At 40.0% G+C, this 26,542-nt stretch overlaps 1 protein-coding gene across 1 annotated transcript in view; it reads right to left on the minus strand.

The window, feature by feature from the left end:
- Positions 1-5,822: 5,822 nt before the first annotated feature.
- The window catches only part of lamb1a (laminin, beta 1a), a 70,890-nt gene continuing 50,170 nt past the window's right edge, over positions 5,823-26,542 (minus strand). Inside the window, exons 24-33 of the mRNA XM_078419855.1 lie at positions 24,483-24,852; positions 21,629-21,813; positions 20,011-20,252; positions 19,441-19,644; positions 16,557-16,701; positions 14,445-14,652; positions 13,948-14,089; positions 9,854-10,030; positions 6,804-6,963; positions 5,823-6,288 (exon numbers count right to left, since the gene is read on the minus strand). Coding sequence (XP_078275981.1) covers positions 6,152-6,288; positions 6,804-6,963; positions 9,854-10,030; positions 13,948-14,089; positions 14,445-14,652; positions 16,557-16,701; positions 19,441-19,644; positions 20,011-20,252; positions 21,629-21,813; positions 24,483-24,852 — 1,970 coding nt within the window. The 3' untranslated portion in view covers positions 5,823-6,151. The remainder of the gene's footprint in view (positions 6,289-6,803; positions 6,964-9,853; positions 10,031-13,947; positions 14,090-14,444; positions 14,653-16,556; positions 16,702-19,440; positions 19,645-20,010; positions 20,253-21,628; positions 21,814-24,482; positions 24,853-26,542) is intronic.

Here is a 26,542-nt window from a genome sequence, read left to right on the forward strand (position 1 = left end):
ATAATACTTCATTCATTGAAAAGAATTCTGAACAAAGTTGTGTATTAAGTTCCAATGTAAATCATTTTGGTGTATGCAATGATCCAAATCATATTTATATGTGAAATTAACAAAGCAACTTTCACAGTCCTGCGTTCACTTATGAAGCTAGGAGCCCATTGATGCTCTAGTCCTCAATGTACACAAAGGCATTTGTGAAACTATGGTATTGATAGCTTTCTAATTGTGCCATCATATCTACACTTGGATACTTGTGCAATCCAATTAAACCCACCTTTTTGGGAACTTATCATGAAACTATTGATAGCTCTTGTGTAGTCAGTTGATGAAATACTTGAAAGTGGAACTCATTGGCTAACAAATTGCACCAGTTTCCTAATTTGCTTCGTTGGTTATTAAAGTAAAAAAGATTGAATTTTCTAAACATGTTTGAAACAAATTATCATTGCTTTATTCTTAAAATATCAGTGATGAACACAAGAATGTTAAATTTGCAAACTAAAAATGTTGTTATTAAAAAGTACAAGGGGACTGAGGATCTAGTGGGAGGAGCTGAAGGGAATCCACATTAGTCAGGAAATGGTGTTAGGTAAACTGTTGGGACTGAAGGCAGATAAATCCCCAGGGTCTGATGGTCTGCATCCCAGAGTACTGAAGGAGGTGGCTCTAGAAATCATGGATGCATTGTTGATCATTTTCCAATGTTCTATAGATTCTGGATTAGTTCCTGTGAACTGGAGGGTAGTTCATGTAACCCCACTTTTTAAGAAAGGAGGGAGAAGGAAAACAAGGAATTATAAACCAGTTAGCCCTACATTGGTAGTAGAGAAGATGCTTGAGCCAATTATTAAAGATGTAATAGCAGTGCATTTGGAAAGCAGTGAGGATCGGTCAAAGTCAGCATGGATTTATCAAGGGGAAATCATGCTCGACTAATCTGGAATTTTTTGAGGATGTAACAAGTAGAATGGATAAGGGAGAGCTAGTGGATGTGGTATATCTGGCCTTTCAAAAAGCCTTTGACAAGGTCCCACACAAGAGATTAGTGTGCAAAATTAGAGCACATGGTATTGACATGGATAGAGAACTGGTTGGCAGACGGGAGGCAAAGAGTAGGAATTAACGGATCCCTTTCAGAATGGCAGGCAGTGACTAGTGGGGTGCCGCAAAGCTCAGTGCTGGGACCCCAGTTATTTACAATATATATTAACGAAGTAGATGAGGGAATTAAATGTAACATCTCCAAGTATGCGGACGACCACACAAAGCTGGGTGGTAGTGTGAGCATGCTATGAGGCTGGAGGGTGACTTGGATAGGTTGGGTGAGTGGGCAGATGCAGTATAATGTGGATAAATGTGAGGTTATCCACTTTGGTGGCAAGAACAGGATGGCAGATTATTATCTAAATGGTGGCAGATTAGGAAAAGGGGAGGTGCAACAAGACCTGCCTGTCCTTGTACATCAGTCACTGAAAGTAAGAATGCAGGTACAGCAGGCAGTGAACAAAGCTAATGGCATGTTAACCTTCATTGAGAGAGGATTTGAGTTTAGGAGCAAGGTGGTCTAACTGCAGTTGTACAGACTGCACCTGGAGCATTGTGTGCAGTTTTGGTCTCCTAATTTGAGGAAGAACATTATTGCAATTGAGAGAATGCAGCATAAGTTCACCAGGTTAATTCCCAGGATGGCGGGACTGACATATGTTGGTTGACTGGGCTTGTATTCACTGGAATTTAGGAGGAGAGGGGATCTTATAGAAACATAAAATTCTTAAAGGATTGGACAGGCCAGATGCAGGAAAAATGTTCCTGACATTGGGAGAAGTCCAGAACCAGGGGTCACTGTTTAAGAAGAACGGGTAGCACATTTATGACAGATGAGGAAAAACGTTTTCACCCAGAGAGTTGCGAATCTGTGGACTTCTCTGCCACAGAAGGCAGTAGAGGCCAATTCACTGGATGTTTTCAAGAGTTAGATTTAGCTCTTAGGGCTAAAGGAGTCAAGGGATATGGGGAAAAAGCAGGAACGGGGTGCTGATTTTGGATGATCAGCCATGATCATATTGAATGGCAGTGCTGGCTCAAGGGCCAAAAGGCCTTCTGCACCTATTTTCTATGTTTCTAAAAGCAATTCTTGCTGCTTTTTTATTTTGGATTACTTTTTCTAATTTGGCTTCTATTAAACTTGAACTCGCCTGCATTTAAAAATGTAAGTGAAATTCTGTGTACTTTTATTTCTGCATTGGTCAGAACTCACTATTTTTGAGAGTAATTGGGATTTATTTTTTCTGGAATATGATCCAATATTTGTAATTGGGCTTGAATAAGTTAAGCTTTTTGACATCTGAGCCAAACCATGACAGAGTAATTGTTCGGTTTATTGAGAACTGCATCTTTGGAGTAATTAAATCACACTTTGAACTGAATGGTTCATTTCCATCAGTCATCAATGTACTTCGCTCTTAAAGCACCTACTTTGTCGTAGTTTAGAGAATAGCTAAACCATCGATTTTAGACAACTCCGCCAAATTTCTTGCAAAATTTCAGCATGACCCAATTTGAGACACGAGGAACTGTGTAAAAACTGTCCCCCCCCCTTGTTGTGGATGGATCTTTTACACATGTCTCCTGTACCCTGCAGTTGTTTTTACACCCCATCCCCCTGATGGAACAAGGATAGTTTTGTTGGTCCTTGCCTTACATCAGGCTCCACATCCAAAACATCATTCCCTGACATTCCCGCCATCTCAATTATGATCACACGAGCTATTTACATCTTCCTGTCCCACTGCTTTTTGTAGAGACTACACCTTCCACGACTCCTTTGTTCACTGCCCCTCAGGAGATGTAACGCATGTCCCTATATAAACATAGCACAAAAAGTAAGGAAATTTGTGTTTGTTAGATTATTTCTTTGTTGTAACAATGCTTCTTGGCAATAAATCTTATACCGTTGGAAAACCTGTTTATTTCCCTTTTAAATGGTGCCACATTTGTAAGGAACATGCATTTGTGGGATGAGCAGCAGAGCTGAGTATATGGGTTGCACCCATGAAAAATTTGCCAAATCTTCTCTGCCAATGCCAAACAGCTTATTCTGCTGTTGCTATTGACTTGTTTTGAGCTTCTGGTACCCCCAGGTGCTGACAATCTGGATAGGGCCCGTGCGATAGGGCAACTTCAAGCTGGTGTTCCGCAAAACCAAGTTGCGGCATTATTTGGAGTGAGCCCTAGTACCATCTCCAAAGTGAAGGCCAAGTTCCATATAACGGGGGATGTCAGAGACAGGCCGCGAAGTGGGCGTCCCAAGAAGACGACACCCGAAGAAGATCGTTTCCTCACCCTGTCAGCACTTAGGAACCGTAGGCTGTCTTCTACAGATTTGCAGTCAAGGTTTGCAGGACGATATGGCCGACGGCTCTCTGCCCAGACAATTCGGAACAGACTGCACGCAGCCGGTCTCATAGGGCTGCCAGGAGGCCTGCCATGACTGCCCTTCACCGTCAGGCCCGTTTGCGCTGGTGTCGGCAACACGTGCACTGGAACCTGAACATGTGGAGGAACGTTATGTTCAGCGATGAGTCCAGATTCTGCCTACGGCAGTTGGATCATAGGGTCAAAGTGTGGAGAAGACGCGGAGAACGCTATGCTGATTGCTGCACCGATAGAATAACATCTTTTGGTGGAGGCAGTGTGATGGTGTGGGGCGGCATCTCCCTCACTAGAAAAACGAGGCTTGTCATCATTGGAGGCAATCTCAATGCAGAGAGATATCGAGATGAGATTCTGCAACCAGTGGCAATCCCATATCTCCAGTCTGGGACCGAACTCTATCCTCCAAGATGACAATGCTCGCCCCCACAGAGCAGGGTTTCTCAGAGACTACCTCCAGAATTTGGGAGTGGAGAGGATGGAATGGCCTGCCAGCAGTCCTGACCTCAACCCCATTGAACACTTATGGGATCAGCTTGGGCGTGCTGTTCGTCCCAGAGTAACCATCATAACCGCGTTGGCTGACTTGCGACAAATGCTGGTTGAAGAATGGGATGCCATCCCACAACAGTGTGTGACCAGGCTGGTGACCAGCATAAGGAGGAGGTGCTGTTGGGGCTGTGTATGGATCTTCCACACGCTACTGAGGCTCCTGTTTATTAAATGAATAAATTGTTAAATTGCCAATATGTCTTGTTTCTTCAGACTTCAATCATCCAATCCACCAAACAACACCGAACAAGAGTCAATGGCAGAATAAGCTGTTTGGCATTGGCAGAGAAGATTTGGCAGATTTTTCATGGGCGCAACCCACATACTCAGCTCTGCTGCTCATCCCACAAGTGCATGTTCCTTACAAATGTGGCACCATTTAAAAGGGAAATAAACAGGCTTTCCAACGGTATAAGATTTATTGCCAAGAAGCATTGTTACAACAAAGAAATAATCTACCAAACACAAATTTCCTTACTTTTTGTGCTATGTTTATCTCCTCCATCTCCATCCAGGGAACCCTGCAGTCCTTCCAGGTAAGACAGGTTCACGAGCACCTCTTCAAAACACAGTTTGCTGCATTTGGTGCTTCAGATGAGGCCATTGATCAAATCAGGTAACCTGCTGGATCTCCTGGTTGCCAACCATTTTGCCTTCCCTTTCCATACCAACCTTGCTGTTTTGGACCTCTTGCATTGCCAAAGAGGCACTAGGTGCAAACTGCAGAAACAGCACCTTATATTTTGTTTTCAGCCTGCTGGATTGTAATTAAATTGGAATCAAGCTGTGACTAGAAAATTAAAATCATCTATGACTTCAGTCTTTCCAGCAGATGGTGTCAAAGATGCAAACAGTAGATAGGCCAGGGCATAAAAAAAAGCTCGAGATTAGAGGGCAGCTGTAGTAGTACAAGGGGCAGGAAAGAGAATGGGCTACATGAGAAAGCAAGTACAGGGGTAGACAATTGAGTGGGGAACCAAGACCATAGAGGCATTTGAGAAAATATACATTTGTAGAGGGATGAGGGGAGCCAAGGGAAAAGGTGTGAAAGTGTGTGCCTGTGCTTGTAGAGAATGGGTGATTATAGTGCATGTCTGTGTGTACACACGCATGCAACATACAAACAGCTAATGTTTCCGTTCAATAATTAGTAAGGGTTAATTCTTTGGTGATCTTAACTGACTGCTAAATGCTATTAACCAAAACTTTGTGTGGCAGCTTGCCTCTGAGAACAGTAAATCTGAGGCATCTGTAAATTTAATTAACACACTGACTATTTCTCTGGAGAAATTCCTGCTGGAGAACATGCTGACATTTCACATGCCTGTATGTAGGTACCTGGAGATGCAGTGTTTTTCTTGTGTATAGCATAAATAATCTTACTCCTAATTTAAACTGGATTGGTATAGATAATTTGCAGAATCCACCTATTCTTAAAAATTACTATTTCCTATGTATACAAGTATGGGTAAAGTTATTCTTCAATATTCTTGGTGTTTCCCAATTTGCCAGGCAAAGATTGTTTTTAATCTGTTCCCAAACATAGGACCTCTTTGAAATAATTAGTTTAAAAATAATTTTGCCCCAACACTGGCCCGACGACTTGCTTAGATTTACTGCAGTGGTAGTTAAGATAGAACAGTTTTAGTACAACAATAATTTAGCCCATGTCCTATTGCTAGTGAAAGGTGCAGCTCCATTGAAATTTTTTCAGAAAACTTGCTTCTCTCTTGACAACGAGTAGTTTTGCCAGTGGATATCAATGAATCTGTCAGTGAGTTAATTCCTACACAAACTATTTTTTTTAAACAAAGCATTTATTGCTGTATAAATGGTTACTAAATCCATGTCATGTTTAGTGTGATTGCGATAAATGGGTTAAACATTTGCTACAAAAATCTGCTACGCCTTCAGAGATTTTTTTTTTAAACCATTGAATTGTCTCTGAACAATAATACAAAAATACTGAGTTTAGATTGGATTTTATATCTTAAACATTGGCTTCTACTGGAAATATTAAACTGGAGTGCATTAAATAAAAGATGCACTTTTTATTAATTCATTCAATTTATTTAAAAAAATTAAGCTTGGAGTTGATTGTTCTTCAGCATTAGTAAAGCATGGACAGACTGCTTTACGTTTCCAGATGTTAGTGAAATGATCCTCATTATAAACAAGTGCTATAGATAGCAACTTTCTGGCTGATTGTCTGTAGCAATGTGCGTACATCTTCTTCCAGTTTTACCAACTGTTGTGCTTTTTCCTCCAAGGCCTTCTGGTTTTCTTCATAGTTTTTCTCCAGTTCTGTTGAAGACAAGGTAGTTGAAAATTACAAATCATGGACAGTTTGATAATTTAGGGATATATCAGTCCTGCCACACATCGGCTATAGTATTGTATTTTCTATTAGATAGAAATTGTGGTACGATCATTAATACCATTATGCAGTGGAGAGACTGACATTCAATTTTGTCCAGCTCTGTTCAATATTCCATTCTCCTCTGTCTACAATTGGTACTCAGCAGTGACTGAAATATTCAGTTTGGATAAGCTTAATTCTTTTTTGAGGATCACTATGAAAAAAAACACGTATTTTGTCAAGCTGAGATTTTGGCTGTGTAACGTGCTTTTTCTCCCAGGAATTACCACAGTTTTAGTTCCCAATTAAACAGCTGGACTGCATTCTATTCTACTCAAACAGTTTACAATATCAGGAATGAGTATTTTACAAACTAAATTTAAATAATAAATATTTTTGTGTAACTTTTAGTTTCGGTCTGCATTGGTCTCTCACACATCATATTCAGTACAGTACTTACTCTTCAATAACTCCAGCTTCCGGCTTGCATCTAATAACAAAGATTCAGCTTCATTTTGTAACATCTTTGCTTTCTTTTGAGCATCAGAAGCCATATCTGATTTTCTCTCAATGGAGTCTTCTACCATATTGTACTTTTCTTTAAGGACAGTGTCAAGGACCTAGGTTTTGTTAAAAGAAAGTCTTGTAAATAACAGTCTAAATCAGACAACTGATTGGCCATTGCTGATCATCGGGGCAGTTTAGGAAATTATGCTAAATGCTAACCATTGTCTGTCAGGTGCCCATAGCAGAAATAATTCACAATTTGCAACAAATATACATTAATAAGGCATACAAATACAATTGGGAAAAACTGATAAACCATGGATGAAAGGGAAAAAAGGGCTTTAGTAAATTATGGGAAAAGGTTTTAAGCTTATCAGAAAATCAGTAAGCCTAAAGACTGGGAATGTTTTAGAACTCAGCAAGAAATTGATAAAAGGGAAAATAGAATGAGAGAAACAATCCTTAAAACTGACGGCAAGATTTTCGATAGGAATGTCAAAAAGGAAAGGAACAGCAAAGACAAATGCATGTCCCTCAGAGCCTGAATTAAGAGTTGGGAATTAATGAGGAAATGACAGAGGAATTAAATATACTTTGTATCTTTTTATGGAATTGAGAATGGAGACAAGGAACTGCAGATGGTGAAATCTTGAGCAAAAACCAAAGTGCTGGAGGAACTCAGCGACTCAAGCAGCATCCGTGGAGGGAACGGACGTTACACATGATCAGCACCCTTTTTCAGATGCTCTTCAGACGTCAATTAGCCATTCCCTCCACAGATGCAGCAAAACCTGCTGAGTTCCTCCAGCATTTCCTTTTGTTTTTAAACCTTGAAGAGGTGACATGGAACCAGTAGGTACAAGTGTATTTCGCTTTCTAGGCTTTCAAGGAGGTGATGGAACAACTTCTAATCACACAAAGTTGAGGGTGCACATTGTAATGTGAGGAATGAACAGGCAAATAGAAAAGTGGGTTTAAATGGACCAACAGTCAGGGGAAGCAGTGAGAGCAGGAGGCTTATCGGTGAGAGTACAGGAAATAATGGCTAGCACAAAGTGATGTGGGGCCACAGTGAAGCCTACACAATGGCAGCAGCAAGAGAGCCTACCTGCAAGCTCATCAGCTCAAGGAGAGCACTGGCAGAGTTAGGGGAAGCTGCTTGTTAATAGGACCATGTGAATATTTATACTAATATAGTTTCATCGATTAGGACAAAAACAAGGCAATCACCAACGTGATGGGTATTTGTTCAGAGCATAATGAGATTCTTTCCTTTTACTTGTAAGGGCCTTTTTAATCGCTTCTCTCGTTTCATGTTCTTTTCAACTTCCTTTCCCAAGGAAGTTGGTTTGTGTAAGCTACTTTCCAACCAATCTTTAAAAAGGAAACTTGGACACTCCCAGAGAAAGGAAAACAGAGAGCTTATTATTTTTGTGAGCTATTGGGTTTCCCCTCCTACACAAAGGAGGAGAAAAATCAAGTAAAAAGAAAAGGACTTCCATTAATTCAACATTTCTGGAAGTTCAAGGGACGTCAGTAATGATACCTCATTGGCCGCACACTACACTTTCTGTTGCAATGTAGGAGGTTTGTATCGGGGGTTTGTTAAAAACCCCTTTGCTTTAAATGTAATTGAAATAGGACAGAATCTCATTTAGCTATTAAATAATACTTGTCACATAAATGATCACTAGTTTTACCTTAATCGATGAAACCATAAAAAAAAGTAGTGAAAATATTTACTTGGTCCTTAGCAGGCACAACTCTGCCTGTAGTTTCCTTGAGGACAACACATTTTCTTCAGAGTAAAGATCCACAAACAATGAGATACACGATTAGATTTTTAAAAAGTGACTGAGGAACTCAGTGGTCCAGACAGCATGTGTAGAGACTGATAGTTTGAAGAAGAGTTCTGATCCAAAACATCACTTGTCCGTTCCCTTCACAGATGTTGCCTGACCAACTGAGTTCCTCCAGTACTCTGTTTATTGCTCAATATTCTAGCACCTGCAGTCTCATGATTTTACATGATCAGATAATTTGTTTGATGTCAACTGAAGAACGATTATTCGCCAAAAAATCCACAAATACCCATGGTCCACTTCATGTAGTATTATTGGATCAATCATATCCATTTCAAGGGAGTCACAAACTCAGTTTAACACCCCAATGTATGCAATGTTTGCATCAAAACTGACTAAAACACATGTATGGTGCTGAGCTCGGAGGGTTTGGACTGGAATGCACATTTGTTTCACTCGAGGTGAAAGTGCTCGACCTTTGCTAGTAATATCCAGGCAGATACCAGAAAGATCAACCAAACTGAAAAACACTATAATCACATCATTGTAGCTATAATCATTTTGCTTTAGGAGAAGAATGCTTTAGGATAAAGCCATTCAACAATGACGTAGAGAGTTAAAGGGAATGTGAATTTATTCCAAGAAGAACTGAGTAGACTATTTAGTCTGCAATCACAAATTTGATACTTTAGTTTTAAACTAATACATATATTTAGATAAAATTCAAATTTCAGAAAGAAAATTAGGCAACAAATAGAAATAGCATGCAAATATTTGTTCTGAAACACTAACAACTCAACCCTAGAATTAGAAAGAACATAATGCAGAGTCAGTAATATTGTTTTTATATAGTTTGCCACATAACTAGCAAAGAATTAAAAACAGTACAGCACCAAAAATGTGCAGGGTAGTAAAGTATTTTCTAGTTTAAATGTTGAATCTAGTTTAATGAAAACACTCATGTTATATTAATTAAGGTATTTCATAAGATTCAAGACTAGATCTTGATAAGCAAACAGAAAACAATTGGTAATAAAATTGGATTAGTGAAGGCAATTCAATTTCCTCGTCAACCTTCCTCTCAATTAATGAATACTCAAGACAAAAATTGGCTCTTGTTTTTGGTTACAAAGGAATTTGGGATATCCTGCTGTGCTTCTCGAAGGAGAACTTCATTTCCATGACATAAATCAGTGCCTACCTGTTTAGCCTCTGTTGCAGCCTGCTTTACTCTTTCTGTTGTTTCTTCAATGTTTTCTGCAGCATTTGTATTATCTGTAGTCTTTTGCTTTAGTTCATCGATATCTTTTTCAATCTGTGCTAAGCGCACCGTTGCATTGTTGAGACTTTGTTCTGATGCTACAGTTTCAGATACAATCTAAAATGTATTCAAAAAAGGGCAAAATTTTACACTGTAGAACAAACACAATGCAGGCACAATTCACTCTCTGCAGTTGTAACATCAAAGCAACAGTTCAACACAAGAGAGATACCACACTTATAATCAACACAGTTTCATTCAGATAACACCAGGTGTGTGGAAATCTAGTTGAATTTTAATATGACAGATTTCCCAACAGTGACTGGAACCCTCAAGTCCTATCCAATTGCCGCAGGCACAAACCCATTACCCCAGGTGGGAACGAACTGTGGGACATCCAATGCAGCAAAGAAAAACTCATCACTACAGTAAGAGGTTCCTGGATTTACTCTTTCCCAAAGACAATATACAACTCTCCACAAGACTGTGGATGCTACTCCAATAATGACAATGTATTATGATCCAAAATGTTACTGTGGCCATGAGTCCCAAGCCAAGGAACGCACCATTTCAACCTGTACATCGAGGTGTACATAATGGCACCACAGTTCCCAGGCAATCATAAAGACTAGGCAGATTCAACATCTGAGTCAGAGGCTTTTAATGTCATATGAAAGAAGAAAGTAACTGCTAGAATATATAAAGATACAGAAAATTTAGCAACGTCAAGTGAATACAAATTCTGGGCAAATCAGAAATTGAATATACGTGAGACTACATTCAGTATGAACAATATGGAGCTAATCAATCTTCTTTAATGTAGCTAACCCAAGTGTAACAAAATTCTATTAACCCTGTAACATGTTATGATTTCTTATGCATGTAAGGTGTCAGGAGATTTCAGTGCAATACCCATGAACTTTTCAATTCTTTGCTATTTTCTTTGTCATCAGTTAGATTTACTTTACATTTTGCCGAGATAAGAAGTTAACAAACGGGTGTCTGTCTGCAAGCCTGAATGGATTATTGAAACAGACAAAAGCCACATGCTACAACTGAAGATGAGACAGAGATAAAAGACTGTTTTAATTGGATTAGATTATGCTATGCATTTGCTGTCAAACAAATATGCACTTAGGAGCCCGTAATAGTTAACCTTGCTCTTGTTCTTTGATCTGATCACAGAAGTTACAGTGACTTAGACTGAGCATGGACTATTCTGTTGATACAAATGGCAAAGCAGCTGCAGGCAATGGATGAAATGCTGGTATTTTATCAGGAAACATGAACCTACAAAGGGCAGTTCAAAGACTCTTCAGACGACAACATTGGCACCCAGATGTTTTACTGCTCTGGGGTTAGCTGTAAATTAACAAGAATCAGATTTGTTTTAAACATGGCTATATGACAAACTTAATTCATTCTGACAGGGAAGAGTTGTTATTTGATAAACATTTCAGTCAGCTCAAAGGATAAATTCCTCAATGCTTCCCATGGGTTGGTGGGTAGGTACAGTGCCTTGTGTAATGCTATCCAGATAATGAAAGTCTCAGATTCCTGGTACGTGCGGAGTTGCCAGTTCAGCTGGGGCATTGCAAATACCCTTAACATGTCTGGAATATGGATAACCACAGTAACTCCTGTACTGATCATTGTTGTACACGGTTCACGTACCTGATGGAGCAGCTAACTACATGCTCCATCTCCTGACCAGGAGCAGCCATCTTCAGAGGACACATGGGAGACGAGCTGGATTGCAGGCGAGACTGAAACGACAAGGTTTCAAGTGCTCCCTCTCTAGCATTCTGCTGGTAAATGTATAGGCTACCTCGAACAAACTGGATGAACTTAAAGCTAGACTTGTGTAAGAAGGAACTGCAGATGCTAGTTTAAACCGAAGATAGACACAAAAAGCTGGAGTAACTCAGCGGGAAAGGCAGCATCTTTGGAGAGAAGGAATGGGTGACGTTTCGGGTCGAGACTGAAGAAGTGTCTCAACCCGAAACGACACCCATTCCATCTCTCCAGAAATGCTGCCTGTCCCGTTGAGTTACGCCAGCTTTGTGTGTTTAAAGCTAGACTTACCCACCTAAGAGAACTGAAGGACTGCTGTATGCTCTGTGGCTCACCCTTCCTCACTTAACTGTGCCATTCAATCAGAGGGCTTCTCACTACACCAGATGGACTGCAGAGCATCCTCGGGCAAGGTTAGAGTACTTTATAATTAACTCCACATGATGGTCCTGGCGAGCTCCTGGAATATCTTAGTGAAGTGTCGTTTTCCCTTCCACCGGCCATGGGAATGCCCTTTGTCTATCCTGACAACAGTCCACATTCCACTCCAGGCTGATGCTAAGCTTACACTTGAGGAACTACACACCATCACCAATAACCTTGAAATTAAGTACCCCGAGGCCCCAGTCATAATAAGCAGGGACTCAATCAGGCTAACCTCAGGTGTGTCCTGCACATCTCCTGCTCAATCAGAGACCCAAACATCCTCGTCCACTGCTACACAACCACCAGGAACAAATGCTGCTGCAATCCCAGACCACACTTTGGTAAATCTGATCACTGGCCTGTGCTTTTAATCCCTGCTTACTAGCAGTAACTGGAGCGGGAGGATCTGTCTGGTTCAGAAAGTCAAACAGTTTTGGTCCGAGGAAACAGATGAGATACTTTGTGACTGCACTGAGTCGGTGGACTGGTCCTTATTCAAGGACTCACCAGCTAAGCTAGATGAATGAACCTAGATAAACCTGCTGTCACAGACTTGATCAGCAAGTGTGTAAAGGACCGTGTACCAAAGACGACAATACATGTTCCCCAACTGGAAACGATGAATGAACCACAAGTTCCACTCCCAGGTGAAGTCGAAGTCTGCAGCATTCAAGTCAAACAATCCCGACCAGCACAAGAAATCTATAACCACCTTGACAGACCCATTAAGGATGCAGAGGGGGAATTTTGGGCCAAGCTGGTCCCAAAGCAATGATATGGACATCCACAGATTGTAGCGATCTGTGACAGGATAACAGGCTAAAACAGCCAGCAGTATAATTGGCGACAACAGATTGCTCCCAATGAACTCAATCCATCTACGCTCACTTTCAACAGAAGGTTGGTTGGGGAGGAACGTCACCCATCCTGCCAGTCTCAGGTACACCCGTGCCAACAGTTACCGTGGCAGATGCGATGGTGAATCCGTAGAAAGTAACTGGTCTGGCTGGAGTCCCTGACCCTGTCCTCATGACACGTGTGGATCAGCTGGCAGATGTATTCAGAGACATCGTTAACCTCTGACCGCTCCATTCCGAGATGCCCACATGCTCCAAGAAGACCACTATTATTCCAGTAGCAAAGAAAAGTAAGGTAGCAGGTCTGAATGACTACCATACAATGGCTTTGATATCCACCATTGTTTAGTGCTTCAAAGTGATGGCGCACATTAACCCCAGCCAACAAAGCTTTTCACTGTACTTCAGTGCACACGATAATAACTGAACCTAAATCTATCAAGATTGCTGAATCAGATTTGTCCAAACCCAGCTGAGACATCCAGACAACTCACTGGCACCACTAAATCTGTATCCGTGGCAAAATGATCTAAATGATATTATCAATAATTGTATCAAGAGAACAGTAAAACCAAGAGGAATACAATTGTTTGGAGTGTTGAAGGAGAGGAATGACTGAATTACTACACAGCATTCATTTCTTGCAGATTAGCACCAATATCCTCGTGTATGGTTTGACCCAACAAGACAAAAACTAGCAGTACAACGTGGGCGTGAGGAAAAGTCAAATGTTAGATTTCACAGAAATCATTCACTAATTATATATATTATTTAGGTGCACAGCATAATGGTGAAAATATTAATAAGGTGACAAGAGCAGATGCCTGCAGTTACTTAGGATGATGAATGAACATTTAGATTACAGTAGAACCGAGATCTGATTTCATGTTTCAAGGATATCAGAAGCTATACAACTAGCATTTTAACTGTGGGTCTGTTGCCTAAATAGTAACTTACTGAAGTCAGCAGGTTCTGTGTTCCCTCAATGTCTTCATTGGCTTGTTTGATGGCTTTTGTTGCTGAATTCTGTGCCCTTTCAGCTTCATGCAAGGCCTCCTTTACATGATCAGCTGTGACTTTAAGATCTGTTGCATGAATTCTGCAAGAGTTATGGAGACATCATGTTTAAAAAATAAATCAGCTTCTATTGCAGGGTGTATAATGCATCTGGATGAGCTCTTGAAGGTTTGAGCCATTAAAATGGGGAACGTCAAACAACATGCCAGTAGTTTATAGTGTGGATTTAATATGAATATTACTGGGAACTGAGTTTTCAATGACAGGTGGCAGCAACAGTAAAAATTAGAATTGATACATTACAGTATTATTCTGCATTTAGAAAATGTTGACTTTGAGTATAATTAATACACTTAAAATGAGCGAACAGGTAGAAAATATTAATTTTAAGCAAATCTTCAGAGACATAGCTGGTAGATAAAGCAATGAAGATTTACCTGGATTTCCTGGCCTCATCCAGCAGCAGTTCTGCTCGTTCAATATCTGCTGCACTCTGGTTTAGGATCATCTCCACATCTGACAGACTCTCTACCCGGACGCGAATATCATTGGTCAGATTCTGCAGCTGCTCAGGAGTAGTTGGCATTTCTAGTTTCAATACTTCGTTGGCAACTGCTTCAATGCTCTCCAAGTCAGCACCATCCTCTACACGAGAAGCAAAATAAAGCTGATGAAATACTTTCAGATTAAGTCATTAATGTTCCAACGTAAAATGGTGTGTGATGCATAGCCACGGAAAAATAAAATACATTAACTCAAATTATAATAGATAATTCCAAACTGATCATAAAGGACATCACTGAGGAAAGACCAAAATACTGCTCCTTGTGGCTGATTTTGAGTAAACTGCAATTGATCTGTGTTATGAAAAATAAATCTATTTGTTTGAACTTCTAACAAAATTTCTACACTAAATGGAAGTTTGATTGAAAATGCTGCACCAAAGGAATTTGCCTCAGATGAAGTTTCATAATGTAAACTTTTATGTATGGATCTCTTAGATTTCTCAACTGTACTCTGATGTCATGATCAATTTTCTAAATATATAAAGTTATTAGTACAAATCTCGTTCTATTATCTTACTAAGAATCCAGCTTGAATGTTGACTGTTCCTGTCTAATGGGCACAGAAGAAACACTATATGAATAAGTGTCAGAAAGATCTAAGTGGTTCCAGTCTGTTTCCAAGATGCTGTGTTTTGTACAACTAAAGAACAGCAACGCCACAGCATTGCATATTCTCCTGTGTTGATGCCAGTTTTCTCAAGACAAACAGGCTTGTAGATTAATGATCAGTGCAGCTTATCCAGAGTAAGATCTAGGAACAGGGAGAGGAGGGCTTGGGTAAATGGAGGAAGAATGCAAGGTTCCAGGGAAAATTAACAGAGAAATGGGTTTGCTCTGTGAAATGGCATAGACTCAATATGCAGAAATGCCTGCCTATGTTACAAAGGCAATATGGGAAAATACAATCCATTAATTTTAAAACAAATCTTTGATAAGAGAAGCCTAACTCTAGAAATATAGTTGATTTAACTATATTATAGATCATCAACTCAAATTGGAAGTATTTCTTGTTCGGTCTCTTGGATGTCAGAACATGCAGTAGACAAGTTAGTGAAAAGAGAAAAAGAGCAGCAGTGGTTCAGGCTGGCTTTATAACAGAAAAATGATGAGCATTTGACAGCACTGGGCCTCTACTCACTGGAGTTTAGAAGGTTGAGGGGGGACCTCATTGAAACTTACCGAACAATGAAAGGCCTGGATTGAGTGGATGTGGAGAGGATATTTCCACCAGTGGGAGAGTCCAGGACCAGAGGTCATAGCCTCAGAATTAAAGGACATTCCTTTAGGAAGGAGATGAGGAGGAATTTCTTTAGTCAGAGGGTGGTGAATCTGTGGAATTCATTTCTACAGAAGGCTGTGGAGGTCAAGTCAATGGATATTTTTACAGCAGTGATAGATTCTTGATTAGTATGGGTGTCTGGGGTTATGGAAAGAAGGCAGGAGAATGGGGTTAAAAGGGAAAGATAGGTCAGCCATGATTGAATGGCGGAGTAGACGATGGGTCGAATGGACTAATTCGGCTCCTATCACTTATGAACATGAAAAATACACTGTTCATTTATTGAAATGAATGATCAAATGGGTGTGTTGTGGACACAAGGAACTGCAGATGCTGGCTTACAAAGTGTACTGTTGGATTGACCCTTCTGGAGCAGTGGAAATACAGCAGTAGGTGATATAGACGGGGCAGTCTACAAACAAATTATACAAAGCAATGGTGAAGGATGCAAAATGTCTCAATAGAATAAAGACATTACAATTTTGATTTATATGGAGTGCTCTGAGATTATGCAAATAAGCATATTTTACAGACAGGTTTTGTTTTCAGGACAGGAATACAAATTTAACACCAAACTCAATGAGCATTTTGGACTCCATGATCATTTGGCTCATTCCTTATCTGGTTATGAGGACACCGACTTTAAATAATCATGCCTAGATAAATGCAAGATAACATTAAAAAGGATTAATTTCAATACTTACGTGTAAGAAATTCTCTGATTTGTTTGATTAGATTTCGCAAATCTTCATTGCTCTTATCCACTTTTTCTTTCGTTGCATTTGTTTTTAACAGTACTTTTTGTGCATTTAGCTTAGCCTCATCTGCTTTAACTTTTGCATCAGTGACCTGCAGGGATATAGAATTACCACCTATTAATGCTCCATGTATTATATGTAAACAGTTAATGAAACCTGTTAAATTGCAGCCGCGCAAAGATTGTGACAGACTTGTAACTTATCATATCATCATATCATATATATACAGCGCGGAAACAGGCCTTTTCGGCCCACCAAGTCCGCGCCGCCCAGCGATCCCCGTACATTAACACTATCCTACACCCACTAGGGACAATTTTTACATTTACCCAGCCAATTAACCTACAAACCTGTACGTCTTTGGAGTGTGGGAGGAAACCGAAGGTCTCGGATAAAACCCACGCAGGTCACGGGGAGAACATACAAACTCCTTACAGTGCAGCACCCGTAGTCAGGATCGAACCTGAGTCTCCGGCGCTGCATTCGCTGTAAAGCAGCAACTCTACCGCTGCGCTACCGTGCCGCCCAATATAAGTGGATAACAACAAAACATACTTTCCTTGGCAAATGACCAGTATCTAAACTTGGTATAATTTTATAGAAATTACAACAAAATGTACTTAGCTTACTTCTAACGTGATAAAAAGGCAGGGTACTGTTAACCTCAGCAAAGAACGCAATTAGAACTGCATCATCCCTTAGTCGCTGTGCAGACTTATCCCACCTTAATCAGCATGTGCTGTTATTGCCAAGTACTGCGGTCAACTGTTTGCCTACTTTGTTCTCTTTAATTTCCTATGTGTCCTATAATTTTTTTATGCATTTGAAGGAACTGGCTTGCAATCACTGTCCACTGTCATATCCTGCAGCACATTTCAGCCAAAGTACCTTTGAAACAGTTCCAGAAGGAAACGCAAAATCTAATTTGCATGCAACAAACGGCAATTGCGCTAAAATGTTTTAGATTTCCACCAACAGCTCCTGCCAATAGCGATAGCACTAAAACGTTTTAGACACTTGTTTCAAGAATCAACCCATATCTGAATGCTAGGAGCAACTCCTCTGTTCTTCTCTGAAATAGTAATATGGAATGCTTTTATGTAGGGTGGAAGTGCAGAAAGGGGCTTCGATTAATGTCTCATCTTACATGTAGTCTCTCTGACAGTGCTGTATTCCAGTCAAAAAGGACTGGAATATCAGCCTAGATTTTACTGCTCAAATCTCAGGTGGGTCTAATACCTGGCATCCTTTGACTCACTGGGCAGATTGTTGTTTGCCACAGATACCAACTGATGTGTGGAAAGAACAGTTACAGAAACACCTTCTCACCAATGGATGCATAAACTCAACTGTCCTTGCTTCCTATCCTGGCCCTGTGGACAAGCTTTGCTATCCTTCATCCTTTGCTTAATGAAAAACACAGATTTCTGGTTCAGTGAATTTTAAAATTTATACCATTGCTTTCAAACTCTCCCCATCTTCCGCTGAAACATTCAAATTTTTAAGCTTCTCCAAATCTGGCTTCATACACATTTGCAGTTTTCATAAATCAATCATTTGTGATCATGTATATCTCTCTGGCTTCCGTTCTAAAGCTACCCTTCAAAAGTCTGCCTTTTCCCATTTTAAGCCTGAAACTCCTTAGCACACCCATTGAACAATTTTTAGTTTTTGATTCCCAACATCTTTGTATCTCTGCATCAAATTTTGTTTGCTAATGCCTTTGAAATACGTACAGATATTTTACATGTGTCAGAGATTGTTGTTGTTGAGGTAGCTTCAGATTTTAGAGATACAGCGTGGAAACAGACCCTTCAGTCCACCGAGTCCGTGGCAACCAACAATCGCCCATACACTAGTTCTATTCTACACACTAGAGAAAATTTACATAAGCCAATTAACCTACAAGTCTTTGGAATGTGGGAGATAACTGGAGCACCCGGAGAAAACCTACGCATTCACAGGAGAATGTACAAACTCCGTACAGACAGCATCCCGTAGTCAGGATCAAACTCAGGTGTCTGGTGCTCTGAGGCAGCGACTCTACTACCGTGCCACCCCTAAATCACCCTGCATTGCAGAGGAAATCCCACTGGAATGAGTTGTCCAGCTAAACCTGCCCAAAGCACTCAGATGTTTAATGCAGAATAAACAGTACTTCTGATGTGGCCATCTGTGGGAATTGGGACGCTTATCTTTTATCAGATTCTATTGAAAGGTCAGTAGTCTGAAATAGTGCCTGTATCTCCCCATCAAATTTACAGGACACCCCCCCCCCCCACCCCATCCCACAGAGTATATATAACATTTTCATTTTTTATTTCAAATCTCTTGGATCTGTAGTGCATTGCTTCTGTATTAAAAACATCACCCATCATGAAGACGGTGAGTTCCTGAATTACTGAAAGCTGTTCATATATAAAGTTCGTCATTGTATTAAAATTAAATGGCACAATGTGAGCTCATACAAAAACTAATCCAAACAATCCAGATATTTATACCAAAGGCAAATTAATTATTACTCTTCTTGGTCAACTAACAAATAAAGTTGATGTTGTATAATGCAGATAACTGCAAGAGATTAATGTTTTCGTACGTGATGCACAAATTAAATATTATCTTATTCCAAACATTCTGCAGAATGGTGTTGGTGGCCTTGATTTTGGAATCAGTACCAACTAATGTGTTAGCAAATGCTATCTTACTGACTGCTGTGGCAGGATTTGCTGTCAAAAGGGTTTGTGTTTTTGGAGTGGCAAAACAAAGCTACAACTTACTTTAAAAATTAACTTTAAATTTCTTCCAACCAGGTCTCTGAAAAGGAACTTACCATTTTGGAGAGCTGATCCACTTCTGCCAGAGCGTTAAGGATATCTGTATCAAAATCCATAGAATTCTGCCATGCATTGTGTGCTAAAGTTACGAGTCCATCACAGCCTGGCCCTCCGCACTTCCTAGTTTTGTCATCAGCTCGACAATTTGGACCTCCGCACTTTGCCTCATCGCAAGGTATACCGGCAGGACTCCCGCAAACCTGGACAAGCACACAAGTGTAGTTTAAACAAATTAGGCTTTGCACAACGTATTTTCCTTTAATCAAGAAAGGCTGGAGTGATTTAAAGAAAGATTTATAAAATTAGGATTGAGAGTGTAACTAGGTCAATTTCACATTCACAATGTTGAAAGGCTAAACCACAATTTAGATGGAGTGCATGCATTTTGAAAGTTATTATTAACAATCAGCATTAACTGGCAAATGTGCGTTTCTATCACTGAAAATGTCTACACATCTTTTTTCACTGCATCACCAGAAATGGTTGGTTAGAGCAGAACATAAGAATTCCTCTAATGCTTTATAATGTTAAAATTAGCCATGAAGGTGTAGAAACAAAAACTGTACCTTTTCACTTAATGGTGAAAGGTCTAGGCTCTCCAACTTATCCGCCAATTCTTCCAGGCTCTGTGAATGTTCCTTTTGCTGTTCCCCAAACTGACCCTCACTCTCTGTAATCATTTCATCCACCTTTTCTCGTATGGTGGACGATTCCAGCAGTATATTGTCAGGATCAGTGGTGGAAGCATTAACTTTTACTTCAGCTTCTACAGATTGCTTATAGTATTTCTGGACACTGTCCAAGGCGCCTATAATTGTAAAGATTAGAAAGCACCAAATCATACTTTGTCTTTAGTACTGTAAAAATGAATTCTGCAGAACAGAAAATTTGGTCTACTGTTTATAAATGATATATCTAACCTCAACGATTTAGGATCACGCAAAATAAACTTTTTGTACTGGTAAAGTCAACTGGTAAAGTGCGACCCAAAATAGAAATTAACACCGTGATACATTAAACTGAAATACTTAGAACAAATTATGGCTTTTACATCAAAAGACAACATGGAGAATTGTTTAGATATAATAGTCATGGAATCTTATAGCATGGAAACAGGCCTAACTTACTCACACTGGTCAACATGTCCCATGTACACTAGTCCCACCTGCCCGTGTTTGGCCCATATATATATCCCTATAAACCTGTCCTATCCATGTCTGAAGAAGGGTCTCGACCCGAAACGTCACCCATTCCTTCTCTCCCGAGATGCTGCCTGACCTGCTGAGTTACTCCAGCATTGTGAATAAATCGATTTGTACCAGCATCTGCAGTTATTTTCTTATACTATCCATGTACCTGTCTAAATATTTCTTAAATGTTATGATAGTACCTGCCTCAACTACCTCCTCTGGCTGCTCGTTCCATACACACACTACCCTTTGTGTGAAAATGTTACCGCTCAGGTTCCTATTAAATTATCCCCCCCCCTCACCTTAAAACTATATCCTCTAGTCCTCGATTCCCTTACTCTGGTCAAGAAACTCGTCTCTTACTCTGGGCAAGAGACTGCTTCAACGCGATCTATTCGTCTCATGATTTTGTACTCATCCTCCTGTGCTCCAAGGAATAAGTCCTAGCCTGCTCAACATCTCCCCATAGCTCAGGCCCTCGAGTCCTGGCAACAGCCTCAGCAATGCCTTATACAACTGCACATGATCTCCTAACTTCTATACTCAATGCTCTGATTGAGGAAGACCAAAGTGCCAAAAGCCTTTTTGACCACCCTATCCACTTTCAACAAAACATGCAGCTGTACTCCTAGATCCCTCTGCTCTACAACACTCCTCAACCATTCACTGTTTAGGTTCTGCCCATGTTAGTGCTCCCAAACTACAACACCTCACATTTCTCTGTATTAAATTCCATCAAACATTCCTCAGCCCACCTGCCCAACTGATCAAGATCCTGCTGCAATTTTTGACAATATGTTGAGAAAAGCAGTTACATTTTGAAATAATCTAAATACCTAAACATTCTTTAGAATGTTGCAATGCGATTTGCATTTCTAAATTATACTCTCGCACCATTTGAAATTCAGTGCAAACCAACCACAGATGTGCAGGGCAGGTTATTTTTCATTTGAAGTTATAATTACAACTTCATTAAATAGAATTCTATACTTGCCGTGGATATCAGAGTTCTTAATGTATTCCAGTCGCTCTGCTAGCTCAGTTACAATAGCTTTTAAACCCTCAGTGTCACTCTGAAGGTCACTTAGTTCTGTGGCAGTCACATTATTTTGGTCTTCTGTTGCTGCAAGATCTGATTCCATTGCATTCACCTTTTTTGCAAGATCAGCTACTTTCTTCCTGAAATATCAAGGGTTTGAGAGCTTAGAACCATTATTTTATTTAGGGATGGCACTTGTGAAAGTTCTTAATTCAACACTTTTAACTGGTGTTCATAGGAATTTGGACATCCTTGTACATGACTATTCACAAAAAGAGAGAGGTATGGGTGTGCTGGATCAACAGGTTGGGCTCGTTTCTGTGCTGCAGGCCTATGGATCTGAGCATGGGGAATTGTTCAAGGTATAAAATAAAGTATTTTACAATTCCCTTTAATTTCAACACTATCTTGGACGAAGCAGCTTCCAAGGGGTTGGAGGTTAGACTACATTTAAAGGAGTTGGGATGGCTATGCAGTGCAAAATTCACAATATTCTTCCTTTGACCTATTATTTTTTAAACTCAAGGTAGAAATAACCCAAGGAACTTAACAGAGATGTCCTGCGATTTTAAAGAAATCCTGGAGCAACACCAAACATGAGCCTCGATTGTTAAACCGAGCCAAAAAATGTTTGTACAGCATGAAAATTACTTTACAGCTGCGTTGCAGATGGTTTCTTTCAATAAACATTTCCAGATTGAACAAACATGCTGCCAGACCACAAGTAGAACAAGCTAAGACTAACATAATGAAACCAACAGAAAGAGGGCTGTGTATCAATCAAGATTTCAAAATTTAAAATGTTGGCTGGCTCATGTTTTGTTTCATCCAAGCAATTCCCAAAACAATCTTTAATCATCTTCTTTTCAGAGCATGCAATACAAGAACAAATAGTACAATGGCCAGAAAAATAATCTCCATTACAGTTTTGATGTACAATATAGTGATTTTATAATAAATCCATGGGTGTTTGGATTCTTCAGTTAATTACATTTTAGTTTCACGTTAATTGATGCCAAATGGTCCCAGACATGTTCCTTCCTACTAAAAGCAAACTTACCGACATTGGACCCATACCTCATTTTTTTTTAAAGTTCAAACAATAGATACAGCATATTATCAGGAAAAAACTTGTACAAGTCGACAACATCTCATTTGTCCCTGTAAAAGTCTGTGTTCAGGGAAAGGTGCACTGATAAGCTGGATCTTGCCAGTACTAAGGTGGTGGTAGTGTTAGACGTCTTGGAAAGCATGAGTGGATAAACCCCCAGGACCAGATGAAGTCTACTCCAGTGTGCTATGAGAAGGGAGGAGATGGCTCCTTCAGGTTAGCTCATGTTGTCCCTTTTTTTAAGAAGAGCAGCAGGAATAAGACGGGTAACTACAGGTTGATGAGCCTTGTGTCAGCAGTTAGGAATTTATTAGAGAAAACTCTAAGGGATAGGTTTTATATACATCAGTGGTAGTCAGCAAAGCTTTGTGTGGGGAAACCACGCATCACTAATTTTACTGAGAAGCAGGACAGTAGATGTTGTCTATATGGACTTTAAGACATCTGGCAAGGTCCCACATGGTAAGCTATTCCAGAAGGTTGGGGTGCATGGCACCCAAGACCAACTGACTAATCACATCCAAATTAGGCTGAGCGGTAGGAGACAGAGGATACAGGTGAAGAGATGTTTTTCTGATCGGAAGTCTAAACGGTGCACTAGAGATTGGTGCTGGGACCCTTTTTGTTTGTAAATACTAATGACTTAAATGTAAACGTAGGAGAAATGATTAGCAAGTTTAAGGATGACAAAAAAAATTGGGAGGTTGTCGATAGCGAGGAAGGTTGTCCATATTACAGCATCATATAGATTAATTGAAAAGTTGGGCAGAACATTAAAGATGGAATTTAATCCTAATAAGTGCAAGGCGATGCATTTTGGAAAGTCAAATGAGTGGTAGGACATGGGCAGTAAATGGTAGGGCACGCGGGTATATTCTTGCCTGGAAGGGACTTTGGGGTTTAAATCCATGGTTCCTAGAACGTGGTGATCCGGGTAGATGGGAGGTGAAGGCTGTACATTGGGCATGCTGTGTCAAGAGTCAGGCCACAGAATACGAGAATTGGGCCATCACGATGCAACTTTATGGTTTGGCAATTCTTAGAATATTCTGTGCAGATCTTGTCATCACATCAGGAGGATGTAGTCGCACTTAGAGTGCAGAGAAAATTCATCAAGATGTTGCCTGGATTGGAAAAAGTTATGGGATTGAATAGGCTAGGTACATTCCCCTCGTGTGAAGGAGGCCGAGGAGTGATCTGATAGAGGTAGATAGAAATGCAAGAGGCATAGATAAGGTAGCTAGACAAATATTTTTTTCGTTGTAGACGTATCAAAAACAAGACAAGGAGGAGTTTTAGAAGTTTTGAAAGGATTCTTTTTTTTAAAAAGTGGTTGATATTCTGGAATGCAGAGGTGGTGCTGGAATCAGATATAATCACTACATTCAGAAGACATTTAGAAGGGTCCTGTAAAACACAAGATACACCATATAGACCTATTGTGGCAAATGGGCAGAAGGGCCAATTTCATTGCTGTCCAACTCAAACTCTAAAATGGAGACTACACTTCATTGACTATGGGGCTTTGGGAAATTTTGAAATGGATGCTAAAGACAATATTAATATCATTCCTGCTTTCTCATTCTTTTCAGGTTTACGGCCAATGTTTCATTCAGTGACAACCCTCTGTGTCACATGCCGGTTTCAGCCTGTATACATAAAACGGTAAGAAAGTTAGCATGAACCCAGCCTACTTACTTGGCTTCTTCCAAAAGATCCTCAATATTGTCAAGTGGTTGTGTTGCAGGATTTGCAGCAAGCAGAGATTGTATCTCATTAATCTTTTCCTGGATGGTGTTAACAGTTTCTTGGTATGGACCAATAACTCCATTGGCTTTGACTACATCAGCTTGCTCCACAAGTTGTCTGCTTTGAGTGGTCAGCTCGTCAATTATTTTATCCCAGAGACTGAAGCAAGCATGGCACTGTTCACAATGAGAGAATGTTCCAAAGTAGCCTCGGGCACATCTATCGCACCGTTCACCTGCAATTCCTTTTCGACAGACACAGCGTCCATTTGTCTGGTTACATTGCTGTGTCTCGATGCCAAGGTCGTTGCAGTCACATTCTTAAAGTAAAACAAAATTGAACAAGCACATTCATTTCATGAAAAAAAAAAATCACAATCTAATGATGCACTTTCCATATGATAAAATTGAAGGGATTGGTCCAAACATCTGATGTACAAGAACAAAACGTTTTTTGTCCACACCTTCTCCTCCTGGCTCAAACATCTTTTACTGTTTGGCACCCACATTGTGGCAACAGATCTCAAATCTCATAATATAAATAGCTCCGAGGTCCCCGCATAACTGGGAGTCAAGACAATTGTTTTCCAGACAACTGAATTTTGTTTGAAGGCCTTGGAAGAGCAAGACTCCATACTTAGTGGAAGGCCCCAGTACTGGCAAACTAGCACCGCCAGTAACACAAGAACTACACCGTTTAACCTACGAGAGGAATCCCAGCTTCCACGGAAGGTATACCAATGCCAATCACAAGATTGGAATGCAAGTGGCACCAGGGATTAAAGTCAAACAACAAAGTAAAATTAAATAATTACAGAATTTTGCTTTCCCTTTCTTGAAAAGATCATTTACAAATTTAGTTTAGTCATGTCCCACCCAACCACCCAAAGCTTTGATGTTCCAAAAGCAATGTGTTTTATTGGCAGCATTATATCCACATATTGACTTCATTAGGGTGATGTTTCTTCACAATGCCGCAACATCTTGCATCCCATTCATCCAGTCCTGGCTGGATCAACTTCTGAGATGCACTCAGTCACAAGATTAAATGTATTTTCTTGTATCTTTCTGGCAAATATTGTGATTAGAGTTATAATCTTATCTCCCATTGCTACAAGATACCCGTTGCATATTTCAACAACCACGCCAACATTCCAACATTCCCTTTTTAAGAGTCAGATTTCCTCGTGTGTTTCCACAAACAGCAGCTATCATGCAGTTTGAATGTTTTTCTGTTGGCAATACTGAATGGCCAGTTCCACTCATGCAGAGTCTTCGCCAGCAATCCTTACAGGCAGGACACTCATCTACTCTCTGCCAGTAAACAAATTCATTTTATCCCAATGTCTTTGCCAACTCCATTGCTGTAGTGCATTTTCTGCTTTTGGCAATGCATCGAAGTTGAAAATTATTTCAACACTTTTGCATTTCGATTATGTAATCACTTTTAAGTAAGACCGTGGCCTTCATTGCATCAGTGTCAGATCTAGAACCACAAATCACTAATAAAATGTTTGTGATATCTGAACAAAGCAAAAGGTATATCCAATAGTAATTTATAAAATCTTTTATCTACAGACGCAATGCTCTACTCTAAATTTAAGATTACAATAACAATGGCAAAAATCTATACTTTGTCTGAAGTCTTGACCCGAAACGTCACCCAATTCATCTCTCCAGAGATGCTGCCTGCCCTGCTGAGTTACTCCAGCTTTTTGTGTCTATCTTCTATACTTTAAACTGACTTGTCCACTGTAGCTTGAGAGATCTTTAGTGATTATTTCACACCTGTAAGGCATTTAGTAAAAACCCAAGCAAGCATTATCTCTCAAAATACAATGTCCTGATTATTTGTGATGGAAAGGAGCATGGATTTTCATGGATAACATCTAAAAATGTGAGTACCACCAAGACATTTGGCAAGGACATACAAAAAACAAGTGTCAATCCCTCCATGCAACAAGCTTCTATTTCAGCTTTTGTGCAAAGTTAACCATGATCCTGACCAAT

This window comes from Rhinoraja longicauda, chromosome 23 (genome assembly GCF_053455715.1).
Source record: "Rhinoraja longicauda isolate Sanriku21f chromosome 23, sRhiLon1.1, whole genome shotgun sequence".
NCBI classification, from domain to species: Eukaryota; Metazoa; Chordata; class Chondrichthyes; order Rajiformes; family Arhynchobatidae; genus Rhinoraja; species Rhinoraja longicauda.